A 22,190-nucleotide genomic window follows, 5' to 3' on the forward strand; every position below is an offset into this window, starting at 1 on the left:
GGAAGAAGGCAGAGAGTTGTGGTCAATGGCGCAGAATCTAGCTGGAGGTCTGTGACTAGTGGAGTCCCTCGGGGGTCGGGGCTGGGACCGGTGCTGTTTAATATTTTCATCCAGGACCTGGATGAGGGAACTGAGTGCACCCTCAGCAAGTTCGCTGAGGACACAAAACTGGGAGGAGTGGCTGACACACCCGAAGGCTGTGCTGCCATTCAGCCAGACCTGGACAGGCTGGAGAGTTGGGCGGGGAGAAACTTGATGAAATTCAACAAGGGCAAGTGTAGAGTCTTGCACCTGGGGAAGAACAACCCCATGGACCAGCACAGGTTGGGGGCTGACCTGCTGGAAAGCAGCGAAGGGGAAAGGGACCTGGGGGTCCTGGTGGACAGGAGGATGTCCATGAGCCAGCAATGTGCTCTTGTGGCCAAGAAGGCAAATGGCAACTTAGGGTGCATTAGAAAGGGTGTGGATAGTAGGTCAAGAGAGGTTCTCCTCCCCCTCCACTCAGCCTTGGTGAGGCCGCATCTGCAATATTGCGTCCAGTTCTGGGCCCCTCTGTTCAAGAAGGACAGGGAATTGCTTGAAAGAGCCCAGCGCAGAGCCACAGAGATGATGAAGGGGGTGGAACACCTCCCTTATGAGGAGAGGCTGAGGGAGCTGGGTCTCTTTAGCTTGGAGAAGAGGAGACTGAGGGGTGACCTCATCAGAGTTTACAAATATGTAAAGGGTGGGTGTCAGGGTGATGGAGCTAGGCTTTTCTCAGTGATATCCAGTGCTAGGACAAGGGGCAATGGGTGTAAACTCAGCGCTGCCCCAGTGCCACCACTGTGCCCCACTGCAACCAATGCCTCTGGGTGCCCACAGGTCGCATCCATGACTGTTGCCACAACCGTCCCTGTCCGGATGCTGTCAGTGTCCCGGTGCTGGTGGCTGTGGTCCAGCAGGGCCTGGCTGCTGTCCCTGTGCTGCAGCACTCAGGGAGCCTTTCCCAGCCATCAGATGCCACCTCACTGCCAGCCTGTGCGAGCTGTCCCCATCCCTGTCCTCAGCATCCCTACAGTGACCCCCTGCCCCCAGCTTCATCCTGGCTGCCTCTTGTGGTGGCATCCGTGTGGACCCCCATGTCCCTTACAGCCCTGTGCCTCCAGACCCCACTTTGTCCATGCTCATGCTGGGGCTGTCCGGGGGCTGTGGCCATGGGTGCCCTGGCCATGGGTGCCCGCGTCTGCAGAGCAGGGTGGCTGTGCCTGTGCCTGGTGCACCCATGGAAGGGTGGATGAGCGTGTGCAGCTCTAGGGCTGCGGCCATGGGCAGGGACCGCAGCGCGGGTGTGCATCTGCCCAGGGCACACACGTGCGAGGGCAGGCACATGTGTGCTGCACATGGCTGTGGAGGGATGGAAGCGCACGTGTGAGCTTCCCTGGGCGCATGGGTACACATGGATGTGCACGTGTGTGTGTGAGATGTGCACACGCATGGATGTGCACGTGTGTGTGTGAGATGTGCACTCGCATGGATGTGCACGCCTGCCTGCGGATACGTGCGTGGGAGCCGTGTGAGCAGGGATCCATCCCAGCAGCACGCACTGGGGCGCAGCACGGCACAGACTCGAGCTGATGAGGAGACTCAAATCCACCTTTGTTACAACCCAGCCCTCTCTATCCCCTTGTCCGGTGCTTTCCCAACCTGCACATCCATACAACGCTCCGTCTCACTGGCCCCTGTGAAACTCTCCAGGTAAACAGTCCAATCTCCATGCTGCAGACCTCGCACAGCCCCCACATCCTCTGCCCTCCAAGGCCCCAGCTCCTCGGGCCAGGGCTGGTCACAGCACCAAGGCCTCAGGGCTCATTCCTGAGCTCATTTTCCACGCCAGTCTCATGGCCGCCACTGCCCACATCTCCCCCTTCTTTCTTCTGGATCTCCACGCTCAGCCCCTGCTTAAGGGCTCCATCAATAAGAAACTGTCTGAGCCAATGGAACCGAACAAAACAAACACTCTTAATGCAAGTTCTTCCCTCGTGCTCCTACCCTAGCAGATAAACAGGTAAAGAACAGTTCGCTTTCTGCCCTGACAGCTGGGTTTGAGCTCTAGAATGAGACTGCAGATCCAGATCCACTTTGACAGGGGTAACAACTCAACCTCTTGTGGCTGTAAAAAGCCACTGGTCCCAGTGGAGGGACACCCATCAAGACCACTACAAAACCCCCGTCCGCCCCGTAATTGGGCCCCCCCCAAAAGGTGGACATCCCCCCCCCAAAACTGCTGGAGATGGGTGCCCCCCCATGACCGTCCCCACCCCCCCGACTTTAGCACCTTCCCAATGGATGCTTCCAACTATGGCCTCCCCCCAGACTGGGACCACCCCCTCCCCCATCCAGGACCACCCACCCCATTGTGGGGGGGGTCTCTATGGGCCTAAGGGTGCCACCCCACAAATCACCCTGGGGCTTGAAGCTTAAACCCCAACCCTTATTGACGCCCCCATGACATTAATGCCCCCCCCCACCAGGGTGATGGATGAGGGTCGTCCCCCCCACTGAGCATTGCTATGGTGGGGGGGGGGACAGGAGCCGCTCTGTGGTGCCCCACTGAGACAGGACCCCCCCATCCCCTCCCCCCCGGTGCCAAACTGAGCCTGCCACTGACCCCCCCTCCATCTCACTGACTACCTCAGGGGCTGCGCCCCCCCACCCCCCCCCCCCGGTCACAGTGTCCCTATTCGGGGGGGCCGCTATGGGGGGGGGGGGTGGTCTTGTGAGATATTAATGGGGTCCCAATGGGATCTTAATGGGGCCCTAGAGGGATCCTAATGGGATATTAACGGGGTCATAATGGCATCCTGATGGGATCTTAATGGGGTCTAAATGGATCTTAATGGGGTCCTAAAGGGGCCCTAATATCATCCTAATAGGATATTAATGGGATATTAATTGGATCCTAAAGGGATATTAATGGGGTATTAATGGAGTCCTAAAGGGATCCTCCTTAGATCTTAAAGGATCTTCATGGATTCTTAATGTATCCTAGTGGGGTCCTAATGGGATCCTGACGGGGTCTTACTGGGATGTTAATGGGGTCCTAAAGGGATCCTAATGGGATCTTAATGGGATCTTAACAGGATCTTCCTGGGATCTTAGTGGGATGAGGGGTGAATGGGGACCCAGGAACATGGACAAGGGTGAGCGCTGACCCCAGTCCCTTTTCCTGGCACTGGGGACACCAGTGCTGGGATCTGGGAGAGGTCCAAAGTGCGCTGGGATGGGTGTTGCAAGCTGGGATGGGTGCTTGTGGTGGGATGGATACAGCATTGAAGCGTGTGAGGTCCCAAGGGAAGATCCCAAGTCTGGAAGCGGGATGCTCCAGCTGGATGCAGGGATGAAACAGAACCATGGAAGGCTGGGTTCTTCTTCATCATTTGGGTGTAGAGAGGAGGGTGAAGGGTTCCAACTGGAACAGGGAAGTTCAGGTTGGAGATAAGGAAGTGAGGGTGCTGGGACACTGGGATGGGTTGAATGGAGAAGGAGGGATGGGGCATGGAGCAACCTGGTCTAATGGAAGCTGTCCCCCCTCCTTCTTCATGTCACGGCTTAATAGTAGGGCAATGATTGGACTTGATGCTCCTGAAGGTCTTTCCCAACCTGGCTGATTCCCTGATTCCCAGCTCCCGCTTCCCACTGTGCCCTCCATCCCTCATCCCCATCCCTCCCCATGCACCAGAAGAAGAGGTGGGCATGCAAAGCGTCCCCTCTACGGGAAAACGAGGCAACTTTACTGCAGTTCAAGCCAACTGCAGGCGATGCCGCTCCTCAAGTCTTCTTCCCCCCTAGACCCTGCAGCAACTCCCGCACCCGAGTGGCGAATTCCACCAGCACCCGAACCGGGAACGAGCAGAAGCCACTGATGCTGGAGGCCGTGGGCGCCGGCATCGTCTCCTGGGTGGGAGTGTGGGAGACGTGCTGGTGGCTCCATGTCGGGGGCGTGGCGGAGGCTCCCGCGGAGCGGAACATCCCCAGCTGGTAGAGGATCCACTCATGGAAGTGCTGCGTTGAGGTGTAGACCCCCGGATGGTTGGCCCTGGCGCAGCCGCGGCCCCAGCTCGTCAGCCCCACAACCCAGAAGAAGTTGGCGCGCTTGTCCCGGCACATGAGGGGACCGCCGCTGTCACCCTACGGAGGAGAAGGAGAGAGGATGAGGATGGGGATGGGTGGCCATGGCAACGCCAGAGGGGACCGCCACTCTCCCCTGTGGGGATGGAAGGGTTCTCCTTCATCATTTGGGCGTGAAGAGGGACCTTCCACATGGATTGGAGCCGTAGGATGAGGAGTGATGGGTTCCAACTGGAACAGGGGAGTGTGGCTTGAGATAAGGAGAAGTTGTTCCATATGAGGGTGGTGGGACACTGGCATGGGTTGGATGGAGAAGGATGGATGGGGCTTGGAGCAACCTGGTCTAATGGAAGGCGTCCCTGCCCCTTGCTTCCACCTGGATGCTTTAAGCTCCTTCCCAACCTAACCCATTCCATGAACCCGTGCTCATGACACGGTTTAGTGGTGGAATCTTGATGCTCTAAAAGCTCCAGCCTCTACGGTCTGTGCGCAGGGATGACGGCCCAGGAGGCGGATGCGCTTCCGCAGCTGGGATAAGGGGGGATGCAGAGCAAGGCCCTGCGGATGGGAGAGGAGAAGGGAGCCCCGATGGCACATCCCTACCTGGCAGGTGTCGATGCCTCCCTGCGGGTACCCAGCACAGAGGTTGTGTCTCTTGATGGCCCCTCGGTACCAATTGGTGCTGTTGCAGAGCTTGACATCAATGAGGCGGACCTTGGCCTCCTGCAGGGCTGATGGGGACGATGCCCCCGCTGTGGGGACACAAAGGGGGTCAGGGCTGGGGGTACAAGGCATGGCTTTGGGGTATTGGGGGCTGAGAAGCTCAATGGGATCCATCAACACCCCCCCCCCCACGGCCTGGGCTGCATCCTCTCTGCTCAGTATCCTCAACATAAGGAGGACGTGAAGGGACCTTCAGCGATGGGACAAGGGCTGATGTTTTCCAGCTCAACCAGAAATGCTCAGGTTGAACAGAATGAAGTGGTGGGACACTGGGATGGGTTGGATGGAGAAGGCTGGTTTGCTCCTTCCCCAGTTGGAGCAACCTCCAATAGGCCTGGATGAGCTTTACCCTCCCTTCCATCCCATTCCATGAACCCATGACCCAGCATTCCAAGGCCAACGGGGCCGTCGGGCACTCACTTCTGGCCTCCCTCGCGCCCCATCCGCTGATGAAGCACTCGGAGAGCTGGGATAGCCTGAGCGTCGCATCGGGCACGCAGGCCAGCTGCACGTGGTACCCGCACTGCACCGGCTGGTCCAGCTCCACCAAGGCGATGTCGAAGCCGCCGGAGATGCCGGTGTAATATTCATGGACCACGACCTGCCGTATCCGACGCTTCTGGGTCTCGGCATTGGCCCAAGCCAGGTCCGTGATTCCGACCATCACGAACCAATCCGTGGTGAAGCTGGGAGGGAGTGGAAGAGCAGGGGTTGGAGCCGTAGGACAAGGGCTGATGGGTTCCGACAGGGACTCGCAGGTTGGAGATAAGGAAGGGATTCCCTGGGAGGGTGCTGGGGCACTGGGATGGCATGGACGGAGAAGGTTTGGATGCTCCATGCCTGGCAGTGCTCAAGGCCGGCTTGGAGCAAGCTGCTTTACGGAAGGCATCCCTGCCCATGGCAAGGGGTTGGAAGTGGGTGATCCCAAGCTCCTTTCCAACCCAACCCAGCCGATTCCATGATCCATTTGATCCCGTGCCATTCCATTCCATCTCATTCCATGCCATTCTAATCCATTCTAAGGAGAAGAGGGGTGGGAAGGAGCCACACTCCTGGTGTTTCCCAAAGGAAAGCACTGCCCCAGGGTGCCTTAGGCTCAAGGGCTGTCAAGCTGGAAGCAGCCTTCTCTTGAGCGCTCTTCCCAGTGCATCCAGGATGGGGAATCGGACAGGATGGGAGCTGCTCCTGGGCTATTCCCTAAGGCTGGAATCCCTCCTCTGCCTTACTTTTGCCCGACGAAGCAGTGAGCAGCCGTGAGGACCCACTGGGGGGTGATGAGGGACCCCCCGCAGATGTGCGAGGAGCCGGTGCCCCTGGGGAACTGGATGCTGACGATCCATGGCCAGGCGCCCTGCTGCGCATCCACGCCTCCGACGATGCGTGATGTCCCATAGTAATCAGCCATGGGACGGGTACCGCAAGTGCCTCTGGAAGCAGAAGCCCAACACTTGATGGTTAGCGATGAAGGGCGAGCATGGTCCCACCCCATTGGTGCTGCAGGTACAAGGGACCCTATGGGGTGCCCCATAGCTGCGCTGTGCTACCACATGGGGTGATGGCAAGGAAGTGGGGCTCCCCCAATCCCACCATCCCACTGGTGTGCCCCTGGCTGGGAGCAGCAGCATCTCCCTGTGGAATACCAGGAGCCCCGGGGCCACTCACCCACAGCTGTCCCAGGAGCCTCGCACCAGCCAGGCCGAGGCCAGCAGGATGACGGCACGGAGCAAAGCCATCGCTGCCAGCACCGCTAAGGGTGACAACAAGGAGCTGCAAGCACCACTGCACCCAAAGCACAACTGCCCCAGGGACACGGGTGCTGGATGCAGGTCCCTTGGAGCTGGTGCTGATGTCATAGAGAGGCAGGTTCCATGGGGGGGGTTCAGTGGGGGGCGAATGGGGCGTGACCATGAGGGGTTCCATGGTGTGTGGGGGCATGCTGAGACGGGGGTGTTCTGATGGGCTTGGGGTGATTTGAATCCCTATGGGATGCTCTGGAGCTCTGTGGGATGCTCTGGAGCCCTGTGGGATGCTCTGTTTGTGGGATGCACTGAATCCCTTTGGGATGCTCCGGAACTCTGTGGGATGCTCTGGAGCCCTATTGGATGCTTTGAATCCCTATGGGATTGATTCTCTGCTTGTGGGATGCTATGAATCCCTATAGGATTCTCTGTTTGTGGGATGCTCTGAATCTGTATGGGCTGCTCTGCTTGTGGAATGCTCTGAGTCCCTGTAGGATGCTCTGCTTGTTGGATGGTCTGAATCCCTGTGGGATGCTCTGGAGCCCTATGGGATGCTCTGAATCCCTGTGGGATGCTCTGGAGCCCTATGAGATGCTCTGAGTACCTCTGGGATGCTCTGCTTGTGGGATGCCTTGGAGCTCCCTTGTGCCAGCTCTTCTCCAGCAAGAGATTGACATTTGGGCACCTCGCAGCTTCCATTGGCTTCTCTTCCCCCAGAGCTCTGCTAATGGGCCCTGCCCCACCTGAGCTGGTGTCTCGGAGGTGATGCTGGTGGTGCTGAGCCTCTGTTCCTGGTGACACTGGCTCAAGTCTCCTGCTCACTGGTTCCTGTCTCTGTCCCCAGGCCTGTGGCCTCTGGCCTGAGTGGCATCCGGAAGCTCTGTTCCGTCCTGAAGGCTGCCAACCTCCTCACCCCTGACTTGGTCCTCGTGCTTGAGGAACTGGCCCAGCTGGTCCCTCAGGACACTGGTGGGAGCCCTGAGCAAGCCGGGCCTCTGAGCAGGTCTGCAGAGCTCAGCGAGGCCCCCCCAGCCAAGAGGACAAAGTGGAGCTGTGATGGTGAGGATTTGGATCTGGGACAGTCGGTGCTGGCCCCTCTCCTTTGTCTCCGTGGTTCGTTTGCCCAAGTCACCCTGGCTGTGTCCTCGGCCTACGTGTGCCCAGGCCTGAGCTCTTCCTCCTCATCCTCCTTGCGAACACATGGACCCAGCAGCCGAGCTGTGGGCTGCGCAGACCCCATGTTCCTGGGAGAGCTCAGGCATTGCCACAGGCAGTTGCTCTGGGAGCAGGCTGGTGCCTTTGGGCTGCCAGGGGCAGGATTCCTTGTGCTGGCTCTTTTCCTCTGGGTTTAATGTGGTTTGGTGGAAACCCCCGCTGGGAAATGACTGCCGTGGGGCTTGTTGGGCAGAGTCCAGTGAGCGGTGCTGGAGGAGAGGGGGATGCCCTGAGCTCCGGGCATTCCTGGGAGCTGCAGGCAGAGGGGTGACTGCTTCTTTCCTGCTGCTTTAGATGAGGCATCTGTCACCGTGTGCGGTGCCCCGGTGCTGAGTCCCACCCCGCAGTGCCTGCAGCAGCCTGCTCCGTTCTCCGGCCGTGTGCTCATGGCTTCCAGCCCGATTGAGAGCAGGAAGTCTGGGCTGGGCGGTGCCTCCCCATCAGGACCTCGCCGCAGCGTCAAGAGGCAATTGAAACGGCAGCAGGGATGTGGGAAGGCAGCGGAGATTCCCAGTCCGGAGAGCCCTGGCACTTCCTGGCTTGAAGCAGGAGCTCCAGCATCCCCTGGCTCCCCGGTGCCACTGGGTTACACCCCCAAATCCTGCCCAGCACCAGTCCCCCAAAGCCGTGTGCCCCCGGCAGTGTCAGCTGCCCAGAACCTGTGCTCCCCGCCTGCCCATGAGCTCAATGTGACCTTTGAGGTCTGCCCGGACAGCAGATCCCCCAGCGCCATCGGGCCCCTTCCCGTCCGCCACTCAGAGTGCTTGGACAGGGAGAAGAGTCAGTGCCAGCAAGCAAAGCAGGAGGGCCCCTTCATGCCTAGGTAAGTGCTGCCCTGGATGGGCTCAGTGTGCGTTTGGGGATCTGCGGCCCTGCAGCCTGGGGGAATCCCCTGGCGCTGACCCTCTTTTCCTTGGCTACAGAGCCCCCATCCCAGCGCTGGCCATGAAGAGCTCCTCCATCCCCAAAGCACCTGCGCTGAAGCGGAGGCGAGTGGAGAGGTGAGACAGGCACCAGCCCCCTGTGCCCCTCAGTGCTCCGTGCAGGCAGCTCCTGCCTCTGCTCCCCGCTGGGGCTCGAGCCCCCATCCTTGCCTGTGTCTGTGCCACCTCCCCTGTGCCAGCTGGGGATGAGGGGGGGCCTCTGCCCTGAGCCCTGCGGGTTTGAAATGGTCCCTTTCTCTTTGCCAGCGGCTCCCTGCCCTGCCCGGGGGAGCTGCAGAGCTGCACTGCCCAACTGCAGCGCAGCAGCAAGAGCTGTGTGCAGCCCTCCCGCATCCCAGGTGAGCCCTGTGCTCCTCCGCACCCAGGCAGGCACCCAGGGAAGCCCTTTCCCTGCAGCGTGATGGGCGCTGGGAGTGCTCCCTGCCTCGGCGAGCTGCTGCTGTGCCAGCCCCGTTCTAGTCTGGGGGAGCAAACACCTGGGAATGGGATGTTTGGTGCTGCTGGAAGAGGCCGTTTGGGGTTTGCTGTTCCTGGCTGCAGCCACAGCCTTGGGAAGGGTCCTTGGAGAGGGGTGGGAAGGAGGAGGCTTGGATCCTCCTCAGGAGGGGCTCTGGGTTTGCTGCTGTTGCCCAGGAGCTGCCTCATCTGTTTCTCTGCTCTTGTCTTCCTCAGAGCCTCGCTGGGGGAACAGCACCCGGAAGGGCAGCAGGAGGAGACCCAAGGAACTGTCCCCAACCCCTTGCGCCCGCCCCCAGCCAATGAAGCTCTTGCGCTGACGGCTCCCGGATCCCTCCCCGTGTCCCTAACCCAGTTACCAGATTTCTTCCTTCCTCTGCGTCCTCCTTGCAGCCCCACAGCGCTCCCCTTAAGTGTTTCTTCTCCTCACAGTCACCCCCAAGTCCCTGCCCTGTCCCCATTCCCTGTCCCCCATTCCTTGTCCTCATTCCCTGTCCCCCTTTCCCTGTCCCCCATTCCCAGCCCAGCCCTGGATGTGTTTTGCAGCAGATGATTTATTGTCGTTCATAAATAGTTTGGTTCAAAGCAGAGGGCTGAGCAGAGACATCGGCTGCTTCTTCTTGCCCCCCTCCTGGGGGGAGCTGGGTTTGGGCCTGGCAAAGGCCCTTGCTCCTGGGGCTGAGCTCCATCGTGGCTTCCCCGCTCATGCAGGGGTTCCTGCGGGTGCCTTCTGCCCCTTTGCTGTGCTGGGGGCGTCCAGCCTGGGCCGTGTCCTGGAGTGCAGGCCCAGCCCCTGCTGCTTTGGGTGCTTCGGTGCTTTTCCCCCCTTGCTAAAACCCTGCTGCTGCCGCCCTGCTCTCTGTGTCCCCCTTGCTCCGGCTGCTTGCAAAGCCCCAGGCCTGGGGCAGAGAGCTCTGAGCATCCCTACCCTGGGACCGCACTTGTCCCTTGCACCCCCTGACCCCCTTTGCTGCCTTGCCAAGGCACATGTGGGCTCTGGCACACGTGGGCACTGGCACACATCTGGCTGCCTGCACCAGCTCCTCGTAGCCACCCTCCAAGATGGGCAAGTGTGGTGGGAGCAGGACGGAGGGGCCGTGGCTCCGGGTGTGCTGCAGTCCCGTGGGGACCGGGGGCACCGGCTCCTCCTGCCCTTTCCTGCCTGGCAGCGGCGCCTTCGCCTTTGCCTGCTCCCAGCCGGGAAGCCTCCCCTTAAACCTTCCAGCCTGCTCCTGGTTCCTTTGCCTCATTAAGAGGGGGCTGTGCTGGGAGACGTGCCTGAGGATTGGCGGATGGCAAATGTCACACCAGTCTATAAGAAGGGCAAGAAGGAGGACCCGGGTAGTTATAGACCGGTCAGCCTTACCTCCATCCCTGGAAAGGGGATGGAACAACTTATTCTTGACTCCATCTCTAGCCATATCAAGGATGAGGGGGTCATTAAGAACAGCCAACATGGTTTTATGAGGGGAAGTCACGTCTGACCAACCTTATAGCCTTCTATGAGGAAGTGACTAGGTGGAGGGATGAAGGCAGAGCGGTAGATGTGGTTTTTCTTGATTTCAGTAAGGCATTTGATACTGTCTCTCACAGCATCCTCATAGATAAGCAAAGGAAGTGTGGGCTTGACGATCAAGTAGTGAGGTGGATCAAGAACTGGTTGAAAGGAAGAAGGCAGAGAGTTGTGGTCAATGGCGCAGAATCTAGCTGGAGGTCTGTGACTAGTGGAGTCCCTCGGGGGTCGGGGCTGGGACCGGTGCTGTTTAATATTTTCATCCAGGACCTGGATGAGGGAACTGAGTGCACCCTCAGCAAGTTCGCTGAGGACACAAAACTGGGAGGAGTGGCTGACACACCCGAAGGCTGTGCTGCCATTCAGCCAGACCTGGACAGGCTGGAGAGTTGGGCGGGGAGAAACTTGATGAAATTCAACAAGGGCAAGTGTAGAGTCTTGCACCTGGGGAAGAACAACCCCATGGACCAGCACAGGTTGGGGGCTGACCTGCTGGAAAGCAGCGAAGGGGAAAGGGACCTGGGGGTCCTGGTGGACAGGAGGATGTCCATGAGCCAGCAATGTGCTCTTGTGGCCAAGAAGGCAAATGGCAACTTAGGGTGCATTAGAAAGGGTGTGGATAGTAGGTCAAGAGAGGTTCTCCTCCCCCTCCACTCAGCCTTGGTGAGGCCGCATCTGCAATATTGCGTCCAGTTCTGGGCCCCTCTGTTCAAGAAGGACAGGGAATTGCTTGAAAGAGCCCAGCGCAGAGCCACAGAGATGATGAAGGGGGTGGAACACCTCCCTTATGAGGAGAGGCTGAGGGAGCTGGGTCTCTTTAGCTTGGAGAAGAGGAGACTGAGGGGTGACCTCATCAGAGTTTACAAATATGTAAAGGGTGGGTGTCAGGGTGATGGAGCTAGGCTTTTCTCAGTGATATCCAGTGCTAGGACAAGGGGCAATGGGTGTAAACTCAGCGCTGCCCCAGTGCCACCACTGTGCCCCACTGCAACCAATGCCTCTGGGTGCCCACAGGTCGCATCCATGACTGTTGCCACAACCGTCCCTGTCCGGATGCTGTCAGTGTCCCGGTGCTGGTGGCTGTGGTCCAGCAGGGCCTGGCTGCTGTCCCTGTGCTGCAGCACTCAGGGAGCCTTTCCCAGCCATCAGATGCCACCTCACTGCCAGCCTGTGCGAGCTGTCCCCATCCCTGTCCTCAGCATCCCTACAGTGACCCCCTGCCCCCAGCTTCATCCTGGCTGCCTCTTGTGGTGGCATCCGTGTGGACCCCCATGTCCCTTACAGCCCTGTGCCTCCAGACCCCACTTTGTCCATGCTCATGCTGGGGCTGTCCGGGGGCTGTGGCCATGGGTGCCCTGGCCATGGGTGCCCGCGTCTGCAGAGCAGGGTGGCTGTGCCTGTGCCTGGTGCACCCATGGAAGGGTGGATGAGCGTGTGCAGCTCTAGGGCTGCGGCCATGGGCAGGGACCGCAGCGCGGGTGTGCATCTGCCCAGGGCACACACGTGCGAGGGCAGGCACATGTGTGCTGCACATGGCTGTGGAGGGATGGAAGCGCACGTGTGAGCTTCCCTGGGCGCATGGGTACACATGGATGTGCACGTGTGTGTGTGAGATGTGCACACGCATGGATGTGCACGTGTGTGTGTGAGATGTGCACTCGCATGGATGTGCACGCCTGCCTGCGGATACGTGCGTGGGAGCCGTGTGAGCAGGGATCCATCCCAGCAGCACGCACTGGGGCGCAGCACGGCACAGACTCGAGCTGATGAGGAGACTCAAATCCACCTTTGTTACAACCCAGCCCTCTCTATCCCCTTGTCCGGTGCTTTCCCAACCTGCACATCCATACAACGCTCCGTCTCACTGGCCCCTGTGAAACTCTCCAGGTAAACAGTCCAATCTCCATGCTGCAGACCTCGCACAGCCCCCACATCCTCTGCCCTCCAAGGCCCCAGCTCCTCGGGCCAGGGCTGGTCACAGCACCAAGGCCTCAGGGCTCATTCCTGAGCTCATTTTCCACGCCAGTCTCATGGCCGCCACTGCCCACATCTCCCCCTTCTTTCTTCTGGATCTCCACGCTCAGCCCCTGCTTAAGGGCTCCATCAATAAGAAACTGTCTGAGCCAATGGAACCGAACAAAACAAACACTCTTAATGCAAGTTCTTCCCTCGTGCTCCTACCCTAGCAGATAAACAGGTAAAGAACAGTTCGCTTTCTGCCCTGACAGCTGGGTTTGAGCTCTAGAATGAGACTGCAGATCCAGATCCACTTTGACAGGGGTAACAACTCAACCTCTTGTGGCTGTAAAAAGCCACTGGTCCCAGTGGAGGGACACCCATCAAGACCACTACAAAACCCCCGTCCGCCCCGTAATTGGGCCCCCCCCAAAAGGTGGACATCCCCCCCCCAAAACTGCTGGAGATGGGTGCCCCCCCATGACCGTCCCCACCCCCCCGACTTTAGCACCTTCCCAATGGATGCTTCCAACTATGGCCTCCCCCCAGACTGGGACCACCCCCTCCCCCATCCAGGACCACCCACCCCATTGTGGGGGGGGTCTCTATGGGCCTAAGGGTGCCACCCCACAAATCACCCTGGGGCTTGAAGCTTAAACCCCAACCCTTATTGACGCCCCCATGACATTAATGGCCCCCCCCACCAGGGTGATGGATGAGGGTCGTCCCCCCCACTGAGCATTGCTATGGTGGGGGGGGGGACAGGAGCCGCTCTGTGGTGCCCCACTGAGACAGGACCCCCCCATCCCCTCCCCCCCGGTGCCAAACTGAGCCTGCCACTGACCCCCCCTCCATCTCACTGACTACCTCAGGGGCTGCGCCCCCCCACCCCCCCCCCCCGGTCACAGTGTCCCTATTCGGGGGGGCCGCTATGGGGGGGGGGGGTGGTCTTGTGAGATATTAATGGGGTCCCAATGGGATCTTAATGGGGCCCTAGAGGGATCCTAATGGGATATTAACGGGGTCATAATGGCATCCTGATGGGATCTTAATGGGGTCTAAATGGATCTTAATGGGGTCCTAAAGGGGCCCTAATATCATCCTAATAGGATATTAATGGGATATTAATTGGATCCTAAAGGGATATTAATGGGGTATTAATGGAGTCCTAAAGGGATCCTCCTTAGATCTTAAAGGATCTTCATGGATTCTTAATGTATCCTAGTGGGGTCCTAATGGGATCCTGACGGGGTCTTACTGGGATGTTAATGGGGTCCTAAAGGGATCCTAATGGGATCTTAATGGGATCTTAACAGGATCTTCCTGGGATCTTAGTGGGATGAGGGGTGAATGGGGACCCAGGAACATGGACAAGGGTGAGCGCTGACCCCAGTCCCTTTTCCTGGCACTGGGGACACCAGTGCTGGGATCTGGGAGAGGTCCAAAGTGCGCTGGGATGGGTGTTGCAAGCTGGGATGGGTGCTTGTGGTGGGATGGATACAGCATTGAAGCGTGTGAGGTCCCAAGGGAAGATCCCAAGTCTGGAAGCGGGATGCTCCAGCTGGATGCAGGGATGAAACAGAACCATGGAAGGCTGGGTTCTTCTTCATCATTTGGGTGTAGAGAGGAGGGTGAAGGGTTCCAACTGGAACACGGAAGTTCAGGTTGGAGATAAGGAAGTGAGGGTGCTGGGACACTGGGATGGGTTGAATGGAGAAGGAGGGATGGGGCATGGAGCAACCTGGTCTAATGGAAGCTGTCCCCCCTCCTTCTTCATGTCACGGCTTAATAGTAGGGCAATGATTGGACTTGATGCTCCTGAAGGTCTTTCCCAACCTGGCTGATTCCCTGATTCCCAGCTCCCGCTTCCCACTGTGCCCTCCATCCCTCATCCCCATCCCTCCCCATGCACCAGAAGAAGAGGTGGGCATGCAAAGCGTCCCCTCTACGGGAAAACGAGGCAACTTTACTGCAGTTCAAGCCAACTGCAGGCGATGCCGCTCCTCAAGTCTTCTTCCCCCCTAGACCCTGCAGCAACTCCCGCACCCGAGTGGCGAATTCCACCAGCACCCGAACCGGGAACGAGCAGAAGCCACTGATGCTGGAGGCCGTGGGCGCCGGCATCGTCTCCTGGGTGGGAGTGTGGGAGACGTGCTGGTGGCTCCATGTCGGGGGCGTGGCGGAGGCTCCCGCGGAGCGGAACATCCCCAGCTGGTAGAGGATCCACTCATGGAAGTGCTGCGTTGAGGTGTAGACCCCCGGATGGTTGGCCCTGGCGCAGCCGCGGCCCCAGCTCGTCAGCCCCACAACCCAGAAGAAGTTGGCGCGCTTGTCCCGGCACATGAGGGGACCGCCGCTGTCACCCTACGGAGGAGAAGGAGAGAGGATGAGGATGGGGATGGGTGGCCATGGCAACGCCAGAGGGGACCGCCACTCTCCCCTGTGGGGATGGAAGGGTTCTCCTTCATCATTTGGGCGTGAAGAGGGACCTTCCACATGGATTGGAGCCGTAGGATGAGGAGTGATGGGTTCCAACTGGAACAGGGGAGTGTGGCTTGAGATAAGGAGAAGTTGTTCCATATGAGGGTGGTGGGACACTGGCATGGGTTGGATGGAGAAGGATGGATGGGGCTTGGAGCAACCTGGTCTAATGGAAGGCGTCCCTGCCCCTTGCTTCCACCTGGATGCTTTAAGCTCCTTCCCAACCTAACCCATTCCATGAACCCGTGCTCATGACACGGTTTAGTGGTGGAATCTTGATGCTCTAAAAGCTCCAGCCTCTACGGTCTGTGCGCAGGGATGACGGCCCAGGAGGCGGATGCGCTTCCGCAGCTGGGATAAGGGGGGATGCAGAGCAAGGCCCTGCGGATGGGAGAGGAGAAGGGAGCCCCGATGGCACATCCCTACCTGGCAGGTGTCGATGCCTCCCTGCGGGTACCCAGCACAGAGGTTGTGTCTCTTGATGGCCCCTCGGTACCAATTGGTGCTGTTGCAGAGCTTGACATCAATGAGGCGGACCTTGGCCTCCTGCAGGGCTGATGGGGACGATGCCCCCGCTGTGGGGACACAAAGGGGGTCAGGGCTGGGGGTACAAGGCATGGCTTTGGGGTATTGGGGGCTGAGAAGCTCAATGGGATCCATCAACACCCCCCCCCCCACGGCCTGGGCTGCATCCTCTCTGCTCAGTATCCTCAACATAAGGAGGACGTGAAGGGACCTTCAGCGATGGGACAAGGGCTGATGTTTTCCAGCTCAACCAGAAATGCTCAGGTTGAACAGAATGAAGTGGTGGGACACTGGGATGGGTTGGATGGAGAAGGCTGGTTTGCTCCTTCCCCAGTTGGAGCAACCTCCAATAGGCCTGGATGAGCTTTACCCTCCCTTCCATCCCATTCCATGAACCCATGACCCAGCATTCCAAGGCCAACGGGGCCGTCGGGCACTCACTTCTGGCCTCCCTCGCGCCCCATCCGCTGATGAAGCACTCGGAGAGCTGGGATAGCCTGAGCGTCGCATCGGGCACGCAGGCCAGCTGCACGTGGTACCCGCACTGCACCGGCTGGTCCAGCTCCACCAAGGCGATGTCGAAGCCGCCGGAGATGCCGGTGTAATATTCATGGACCACGACCTGCCGTATCCGACGCTTCTGGGTCTCGGCATTGGCCCAAGCCAGGTCCGTGATTCCGACCATCACGAACCAATCCGTGGTGAAGCTGGGAGGGAGTGGAAGAGCAGGGGTTGGAGCCGTAGGACAAGGGCTGATGGGTTCCGACAGGGACTCGCAGGTTGGAGATAAGGAAGGGATTCCCTGGGAGGGTGCTGGGGCACTGGGATGGCATGGACGGAGAAGGTTTGGATGCTCCATGCCTGGCAGTGCTCAAGGCCGGCTTGGAGCAAGCTGCTTTACGGAAGGCATCCCTGCCCATGGCAAGGGGTTGGAAGTGGGTGATCCCAAGCTCCTTTCCAACCCAACCCAGCCGATTCCATGATCCATTTGATCCCGTGCCATTCCATTCCATCTCATTCCATGCCATTCTAATCCATTCTAAGGAGAAGAGGGGTGGGAAGGAGCCACACTCCTGGTGTTTCCCAAAGGAAAGCACTGCCCCAGGGTGCCTTAGGCTCAAGGGCTGTCAAGCTGGAAGCAGCCTTCTCTTGAGCGCTCTTCCCAGTGCATCCAGGATGGGGAATCGGACAGGATGGGAGCTGCTCCTGGGCTATTCCCTAAGGCTGGAATCCCTCCTCTGCCTTACTTTTGCCCGACGAAGCAGTGAGCAGCCGTGAGGACCCACTGGGGGGTGATGAGGGACCCCCCGCAGATGTGCGAGGAGCCGGTGCCCCTGGGGAACTGGATGCTGACGATCCATGGCCAGGCGCCCTGCTGCGCATCCACGCCTCCGACGATGCGTGATGTCCCATAGTAATCAGCCATGGGACGGGTACCGCAAGTGCCTCTGGAAGCAGAAGCCCAACACTTGATGGTTAGCGATGAAGGGCGAGCATGGTCCCACCCCGTTGGTGCTGCAGGTACAAGGGACCCTATGGGGTGCCCCATAGCTGCGCTGTGCTACCACATGGGGTGATGGCAAGGAAGTGGGGCTCCCCCAATCCCACCATCCCACTGGTGTGCCCCTGGCTGGGAGCAGCAGCATCTCCCTGTGGAATACCAGGAGCCCCGGGGCCACTCACCCACAGCTGTCCCAGGAGCCTCGCACCAGCCAGGCCGAGGCCAGCAGGATGACGGCACGGAGCAAAGCCATCGCTGCCAGCACCGCTAAGGGTGACAACAAGGAGCTGCAAGCACCACTGCACCCAAAGCACAACTGCCCCAGGGACACGGGTGCTGGATGCAGGTCCCTTGGAGCTGGTGCTGATGTCATAGAGAGGCAGGTTCCATGGGGGGGGTTCAGTGGGGGGCGAATGGGGCGTGACCATGAGGGGTTCCATGGTGTGTGGGGGCATGCTGAGACGGGGGTGTTCTGATGGGCTTGGGGTGATTTGAATCCCTATGGGATGCTCTGGAGCTCTGTGGGATGCTCTGGAGCCCTGTGGGATGCTCTGTTTGTGGGATGCACTGAATCCCTTTGGGATGCTCCGGAACTCTGTGGGATGCTCTGGAGCCCTATTGGATGCTTTGAATCCCTATGGGATTGATTCTCTGCTTGTGGGATGCTATGAATCCCTATAGGATTCTCTGTTTGTGGGATGCTCTGAATCTGTATGGGCTGCTCTGCTTGTGGAATGCTCTGAGTCCCTGTAGGATGCTCTGCTTGTTGGATGGTCTGAATCCCTGTGGGATGCTCTGGAGCCCTATGGGATGCTCTGAATCCCTGTGGGATGCTCTGGAGCCCTATGAGATGCTCTGAGTACCTCTGGGATGCTCTGCTTGTGGGATGCCTTGGAGCTCCCTTGTGCCAGCTCTTCTCCAGCAAGAGATTGACATTTGGGCACCTCGCAGCTTCCATTGGCTTCTCTTCCCCCAGAGCTCTGCTAATGGGCCCTGCCCCACCTGAGCTGGTGTCTCGGAGGTGATGCTGGTGGTGCTGAGCCTCTGTTCCTGGTGACACTGGCTCAAGTCTCCTGCTCACTGGTTCCTGTCTCTGTCCCCAGGCCTGTGGCCTCTGGCCTGAGTGGCATCCGGAAGCTCTGTTCCGTCCTGAAGGCTGCCAACCTCCTCACCCCTGACTTGGTCCTCGTGCTTGAGGAACTGGCCCAGCTGGTCCCTCAGGACACTGGTGGGAGCCCTGAGCAAGCCGGGCCTCTGAGCAGGTCTGCAGAGCTCAGCGAGGCCCCCCCAGCCAAGAGGACAAAGTGGAGCTGTGATGGTGAGGATTTGGATCTGGGACAGTCGGTGCTGGCCCCTCTCCTTTGTCTCCGTGGTTCGTTTGCCCAAGTCACCCTGGCTGTGTCCTCGGCCTACGTGTGCCCAGGCCTGAGCTCTTCCTCCTCATCCTCCTTGCGAACACATGGACCCAGCAGCCGAGCTGTGGGCTGCGCAGACCCCATGTTCCTGGGAGAGCTCAGGCATTGCCACAGGCAGTTGCTCTGGGAGCAGGCTGGTGCCTTTGGGCTGCCAGGGGCAGGATTCCTTGTGCTGGCTCTTTTCCTCTGGGTTTAATGTGGTTTGGTGGAAACCCCCGCTGGGAAATGACTGCCGTGGGGCTTGTTGGGCAGAGTCCAGTGAGCGGTGCTGGAGGAGAGGGGGATGCCCTGAGCTCCGGGCATTCCTGGGAGCTGCAGGCAGAGGGGTGACTGCTTCTTTCCTGCTGCTTTAGATGAGGCATCTGTCACCGTGTGCGGTGCCCCGGTGCTGAGTCCCACCCCGCAGTGCCTGCAGCAGCCTGCTCCGTTCTCCGGCCGTGTGCTCATGGCTTCCAGCCCGATTGAGAGCAGGAAGTCTGGGCTGGGCGGTGCCTCCCCATCAGGACCTCGCCGCAGCGTCAAGAGGCAATTGAAACGGCAGCAGGGATGTGGGAAGGCAGCGGAGATTCCCAGTCCGGAGAGCCCTGGCACTTCCTGGCTTGAAGCAGGAGCTCCAGCATCCCCTGGCTCCCCGGTGCCACTGGGTTACACCCCCAAATCCTGCCCAGCACCAGTCCCCCAAAGCCGTGTGCCCCCGGCAGTGTCAGCTGCCCAGAACCTGTGCTCCCCGCCTGCCCATGAGCTCAATGTGACCTTTGAGGTCTGCCCGGACAGCAGATCCCCCAGCGCCATCGGGCCCCTTCCCGTCCGCCACTCAGAGTGCTTGGACAGGGAGAAGAGTCAGTGCCAGCAAGCAAAGCAGGAGGGCCCCTTCATGCCTAGGTAAGTGCTGCCCTGGATGGGCTCAGTGTGCGTTTGGGGATCTGCGGCCCTGCAGCCTGGGGGAATCCCCTGGCGCTGACCCTCTTTTCCTTGGCTACAGAGCCCCCATCCCAGCGCTGGCCATGAAGAGCTCCTCCATCCCCAAAGCACCTGCGCTGAAGCGGAGGCGAGTGGAGAGGTGAGACAGGCACCAGCCCCCTGTGCCCCTCAGTGCTCCGTGCAGGCAGCTCCTGCCTCTGCTCCCCGCTGGGGCTCGAGCCCCCATCCTTGCCTGTGTCTGTGCCACCTCCCCTGTGCCAGCTGGGGATGAGGGGGGGCCTCTGCCCTGAGCCCTGCGGGTTTGAAATGGTCCCTTTCTCTTTGCCAGCGGCTCCCTGCCCTGCCCGGGGGAGCTGCAGAGCTGCACTGCCCAACTGCAGCGCAGCAGCAAGAGCTGTGTGCAGCCCTCCCGCATCCCAGGTGAGCCCTGTGCTCCTCCGCACCCAGGCAGGCACCCAGGGAAGCCCTTTCCCTGCAGCGTGATGGGCGCTGGGAGTGCTCCCTGCCTCGGCGAGCTGCTGCTGTGCCAGCCCCGTTCTAGTCTGGGGGAGCAAACACCTGGGAATGGGATGTTTGGTGCTGCTGGAAGAGGCCGTTTGGGGTTTGCTGTTCCTGGCTGCAGCCACAGCCTTGGGAAGGGTCCTTGGAGAGGGGTGGGAAGGAGGAGGCTTGGATCCTCCTCAGGAGGGGCTCTGGGTTTGCTGCTGTTGCCCAGGAGCTGCCTCATCTGTTTCTCTGCTCTTGTCTTCCTCAGAGCCTCGCTGGGGGAACAGCACCCGGAAGGGCAGCAGGAGGAGACCCAAGGAACTGTCCCCAACCCCTTGCGCCCGCCCCCAGCCAATGAAGCTCTTGCGCTGACGGCTCCCGGATCCCTCCCCGTGTCCCTAACCCAGTTACCAGATTTCTTCCTTCCTCTGCGTCCTCCTTGCAGCCCCACAGCGCTCCCCTTAAGTGTTTCTTCTCCTCACAGTCACCCCCAAGTCCCTGCCCTGTCCCCATTCCCTGTCCCCCATTCCTTGTCCTCATTCCCTGTCCCCCTTTCCCTGTCCCCCATTCCCAGCCCAGCCCTGGATGTGTTTTGCAGCAGATGATTTATTGTCGTTCATAAATAGTTTGGTTCAAAGCAGAGGGCTGAGCAGAGACATCGGCTGCTTCTTCTTGCCCCCCTCCTGGGGGGAGCTGGGTTTGGGCCTGGCAAAGGCCCTTGCTCCTGGGGCTGAGCTCCATCGTGGCTTCCCCGCTCATGCAGGGGTTCCTGCGGGTGCCTTCTGCCCCTTTGCTGTGCTGGGGGCGTCCAGCCTGGGCCGTGTCCTGGAGTGCAGGCCCAGCCCCTGCTGCTTTGGGTGCTTCGGTGCTTTTCCCCCCTTGCTAAAACCCTGCTGCTGCCGCCCTGCTCTCTGTGTCCCCCTTGCTCCGGCTGCTTGCAAAGCCCCAGGCCTGGGGCAGAGAGCTCTGAGCATCCCTACCCTGGGACCGCACTTGTCCCTTGCACCCCCTGACCCCCTTTGCTGCCTTGCCAAGGCACATGTGGGCTCTGGCACACGTGGGCACTGGCACACATCTGGCTGCCTGCACCAGCTCCTCGTAGCCACCCTCCAAGATGGGCAAGTGTGGTGGGAGCAGGACGGAGGGGCCGTGGCTCCGGGTGTGCTGCAGTCCCGTGGGGACCGGGGGCACCGGCTCCTCCTGCCCTTTCCTGCCTGGCAGCGGCGCCTTCGCCTTTGCCTGCTCCCAGCCGGGAAGCCTCCCCTTAAACCTTCCAGCCTGCTCCTGGTTCCTTTGCCTCATTAAGAGGGGGCTGTGCTGGGAGACGTGCCTGAGGATTGGCGGATGGCAAATGTCACACCAGTCTATAAGAAGGGCAAGAAGGAGGACCCGGGTAGTTATAGACCGGTCAGCCTTACCTCCATCCCTGGAAAGGGGATGGAACAACTTATTCTTGACTCCATCTCTAGCCATATCAAGGATGAGGGGGTCATTAAGAACAGCCAACATGGTTTTATGAGGGGAAGTCACGTCTGACCAACCTTATAGCCTTCTATGAGGAAGTGACTAGGTGGAGGGATGAAGGCAGAGCGGTAGATGTGGTTTTTCTTGATTTCAGTAAGGCATTTGATACTGTCTCTCACAGCATCCTCATAGATAAGCAAAGGAAGTGTGGGCTTGACGATCAAGTAGTGAGGTGGATCAAGAACTGGTTGAAAGGAAGAAGGCAGAGAGTTGTGGTCAATGGCGCAGAATCTAGCTGGAGGTCTGTGACTAGTGGAGTCCCTCGGGGGTCGGGGCTGGGACCGGTGCTGTTTAATATTTTCATCCAGGACCTGGATGAGGGAACTGAGTGCACCCTCAGCAAGTTCGCTGAGGACACAAAACTCGGAGGAGTGGCTGACACACCCGAAGGCTGTGCTGCCATTCAGCGAGGCCTGGACAGGCTGGAGAGTTGGGCGGGGAGAAACTTGATGAAATTCAACAAGGGCAAGTGTAGAGTCTTGCACCTGGGGAAGAACAACCCCATGGACCAGCACAGGTTGGGGGCTGACCTGCTGGAAAGCAGCGAAGGGGAAAGGGACCTGGGGGTCCTGGTGGACAGGAGGATGTCCATGAGCCAGCAATGTGCTCTTGTGGCCAAGAAGGCAAATGGCAACTTAGGGTGCATTAGAAAGGGTGTGGATAGTAGGTCAAGAGAGGTTCTCC

General features: G+C 59.6%; 4 protein-coding genes across 4 annotated transcripts; 2 read left to right on the forward strand and 2 right to left on the reverse strand.

Annotated features, from left to right (window-relative positions):
- Positions 1-3,807: 3,807 nt before the first annotated feature.
- LOC136024253 (acrosin-like) lies at positions 3,808-6,563 on the reverse strand. Its single transcript, XM_065699464.1, has 6 exons — positions 6,493-6,563; positions 6,057-6,257; positions 5,251-5,516; positions 4,711-4,859; positions 4,588-4,665; positions 3,808-4,167 (listed from the first exon to the last, which is right to left on the reverse strand). The coding sequence occupies exons 1-6, from the start codon at positions 6,561-6,563 to the stop codon at positions 3,808-3,810; spliced, it is 1,125 nt and encodes a 374-aa protein (XP_065555536.1).
- A 733-nt stretch (positions 6,564-7,296) lies between these two features.
- On the forward strand, positions 7,297-9,774 carry LOC136024254 (kinesin-like protein KIF18B). Its single transcript, XM_065699465.1, has 5 exons — positions 7,297-7,331; positions 7,414-7,628; positions 8,079-8,607; positions 8,708-8,785; positions 9,401-9,774. The coding sequence occupies exons 1-5, from the start codon at positions 7,297-7,299 to the stop codon at positions 9,735-9,737; spliced, it is 1,194 nt and encodes a 397-aa protein (XP_065555537.1). The 3' UTR covers positions 9,738-9,774.
- A 4,883-nt stretch (positions 9,775-14,657) lies between these two features.
- LOC136024255 (acrosin-like) lies at positions 14,658-17,085 on the reverse strand. The gene is made up of 5 exons (XM_065699466.1): positions 16,907-17,085; positions 16,101-16,366; positions 15,561-15,709; positions 15,438-15,515; positions 14,658-15,017 (listed from the first exon to the last, which is right to left on the reverse strand). The coding sequence occupies exons 1-5, from the start codon at positions 17,083-17,085 to the stop codon at positions 14,658-14,660; spliced, it is 1,032 nt and encodes a 343-aa protein (XP_065555538.1).
- Positions 17,086-17,141: 56 nt separating this feature from the next.
- Positions 17,142-20,624, forward strand: LOC136024256 (kinesin-like protein KIF18B). The gene is made up of 6 exons (XM_065699468.1): positions 17,142-17,180; positions 17,349-17,449; positions 18,264-18,478; positions 18,929-19,457; positions 19,558-19,635; positions 20,251-20,624. The coding sequence occupies exons 1-6, from the start codon at positions 17,142-17,144 to the stop codon at positions 20,585-20,587; spliced, it is 1,299 nt and encodes a 432-aa protein (XP_065555540.1). The 3' UTR covers positions 20,588-20,624.
- The last annotated feature ends 1,566 nt before the right edge of the window (positions 20,625-22,190 follow it).

This window comes from Lathamus discolor, chromosome 20 (genome assembly GCF_037157495.1).
Source record: "Lathamus discolor isolate bLatDis1 chromosome 20, bLatDis1.hap1, whole genome shotgun sequence".
Classification (NCBI taxonomy): Eukaryota; Metazoa; Chordata; class Aves; order Psittaciformes; family Psittacidae; genus Lathamus; species Lathamus discolor.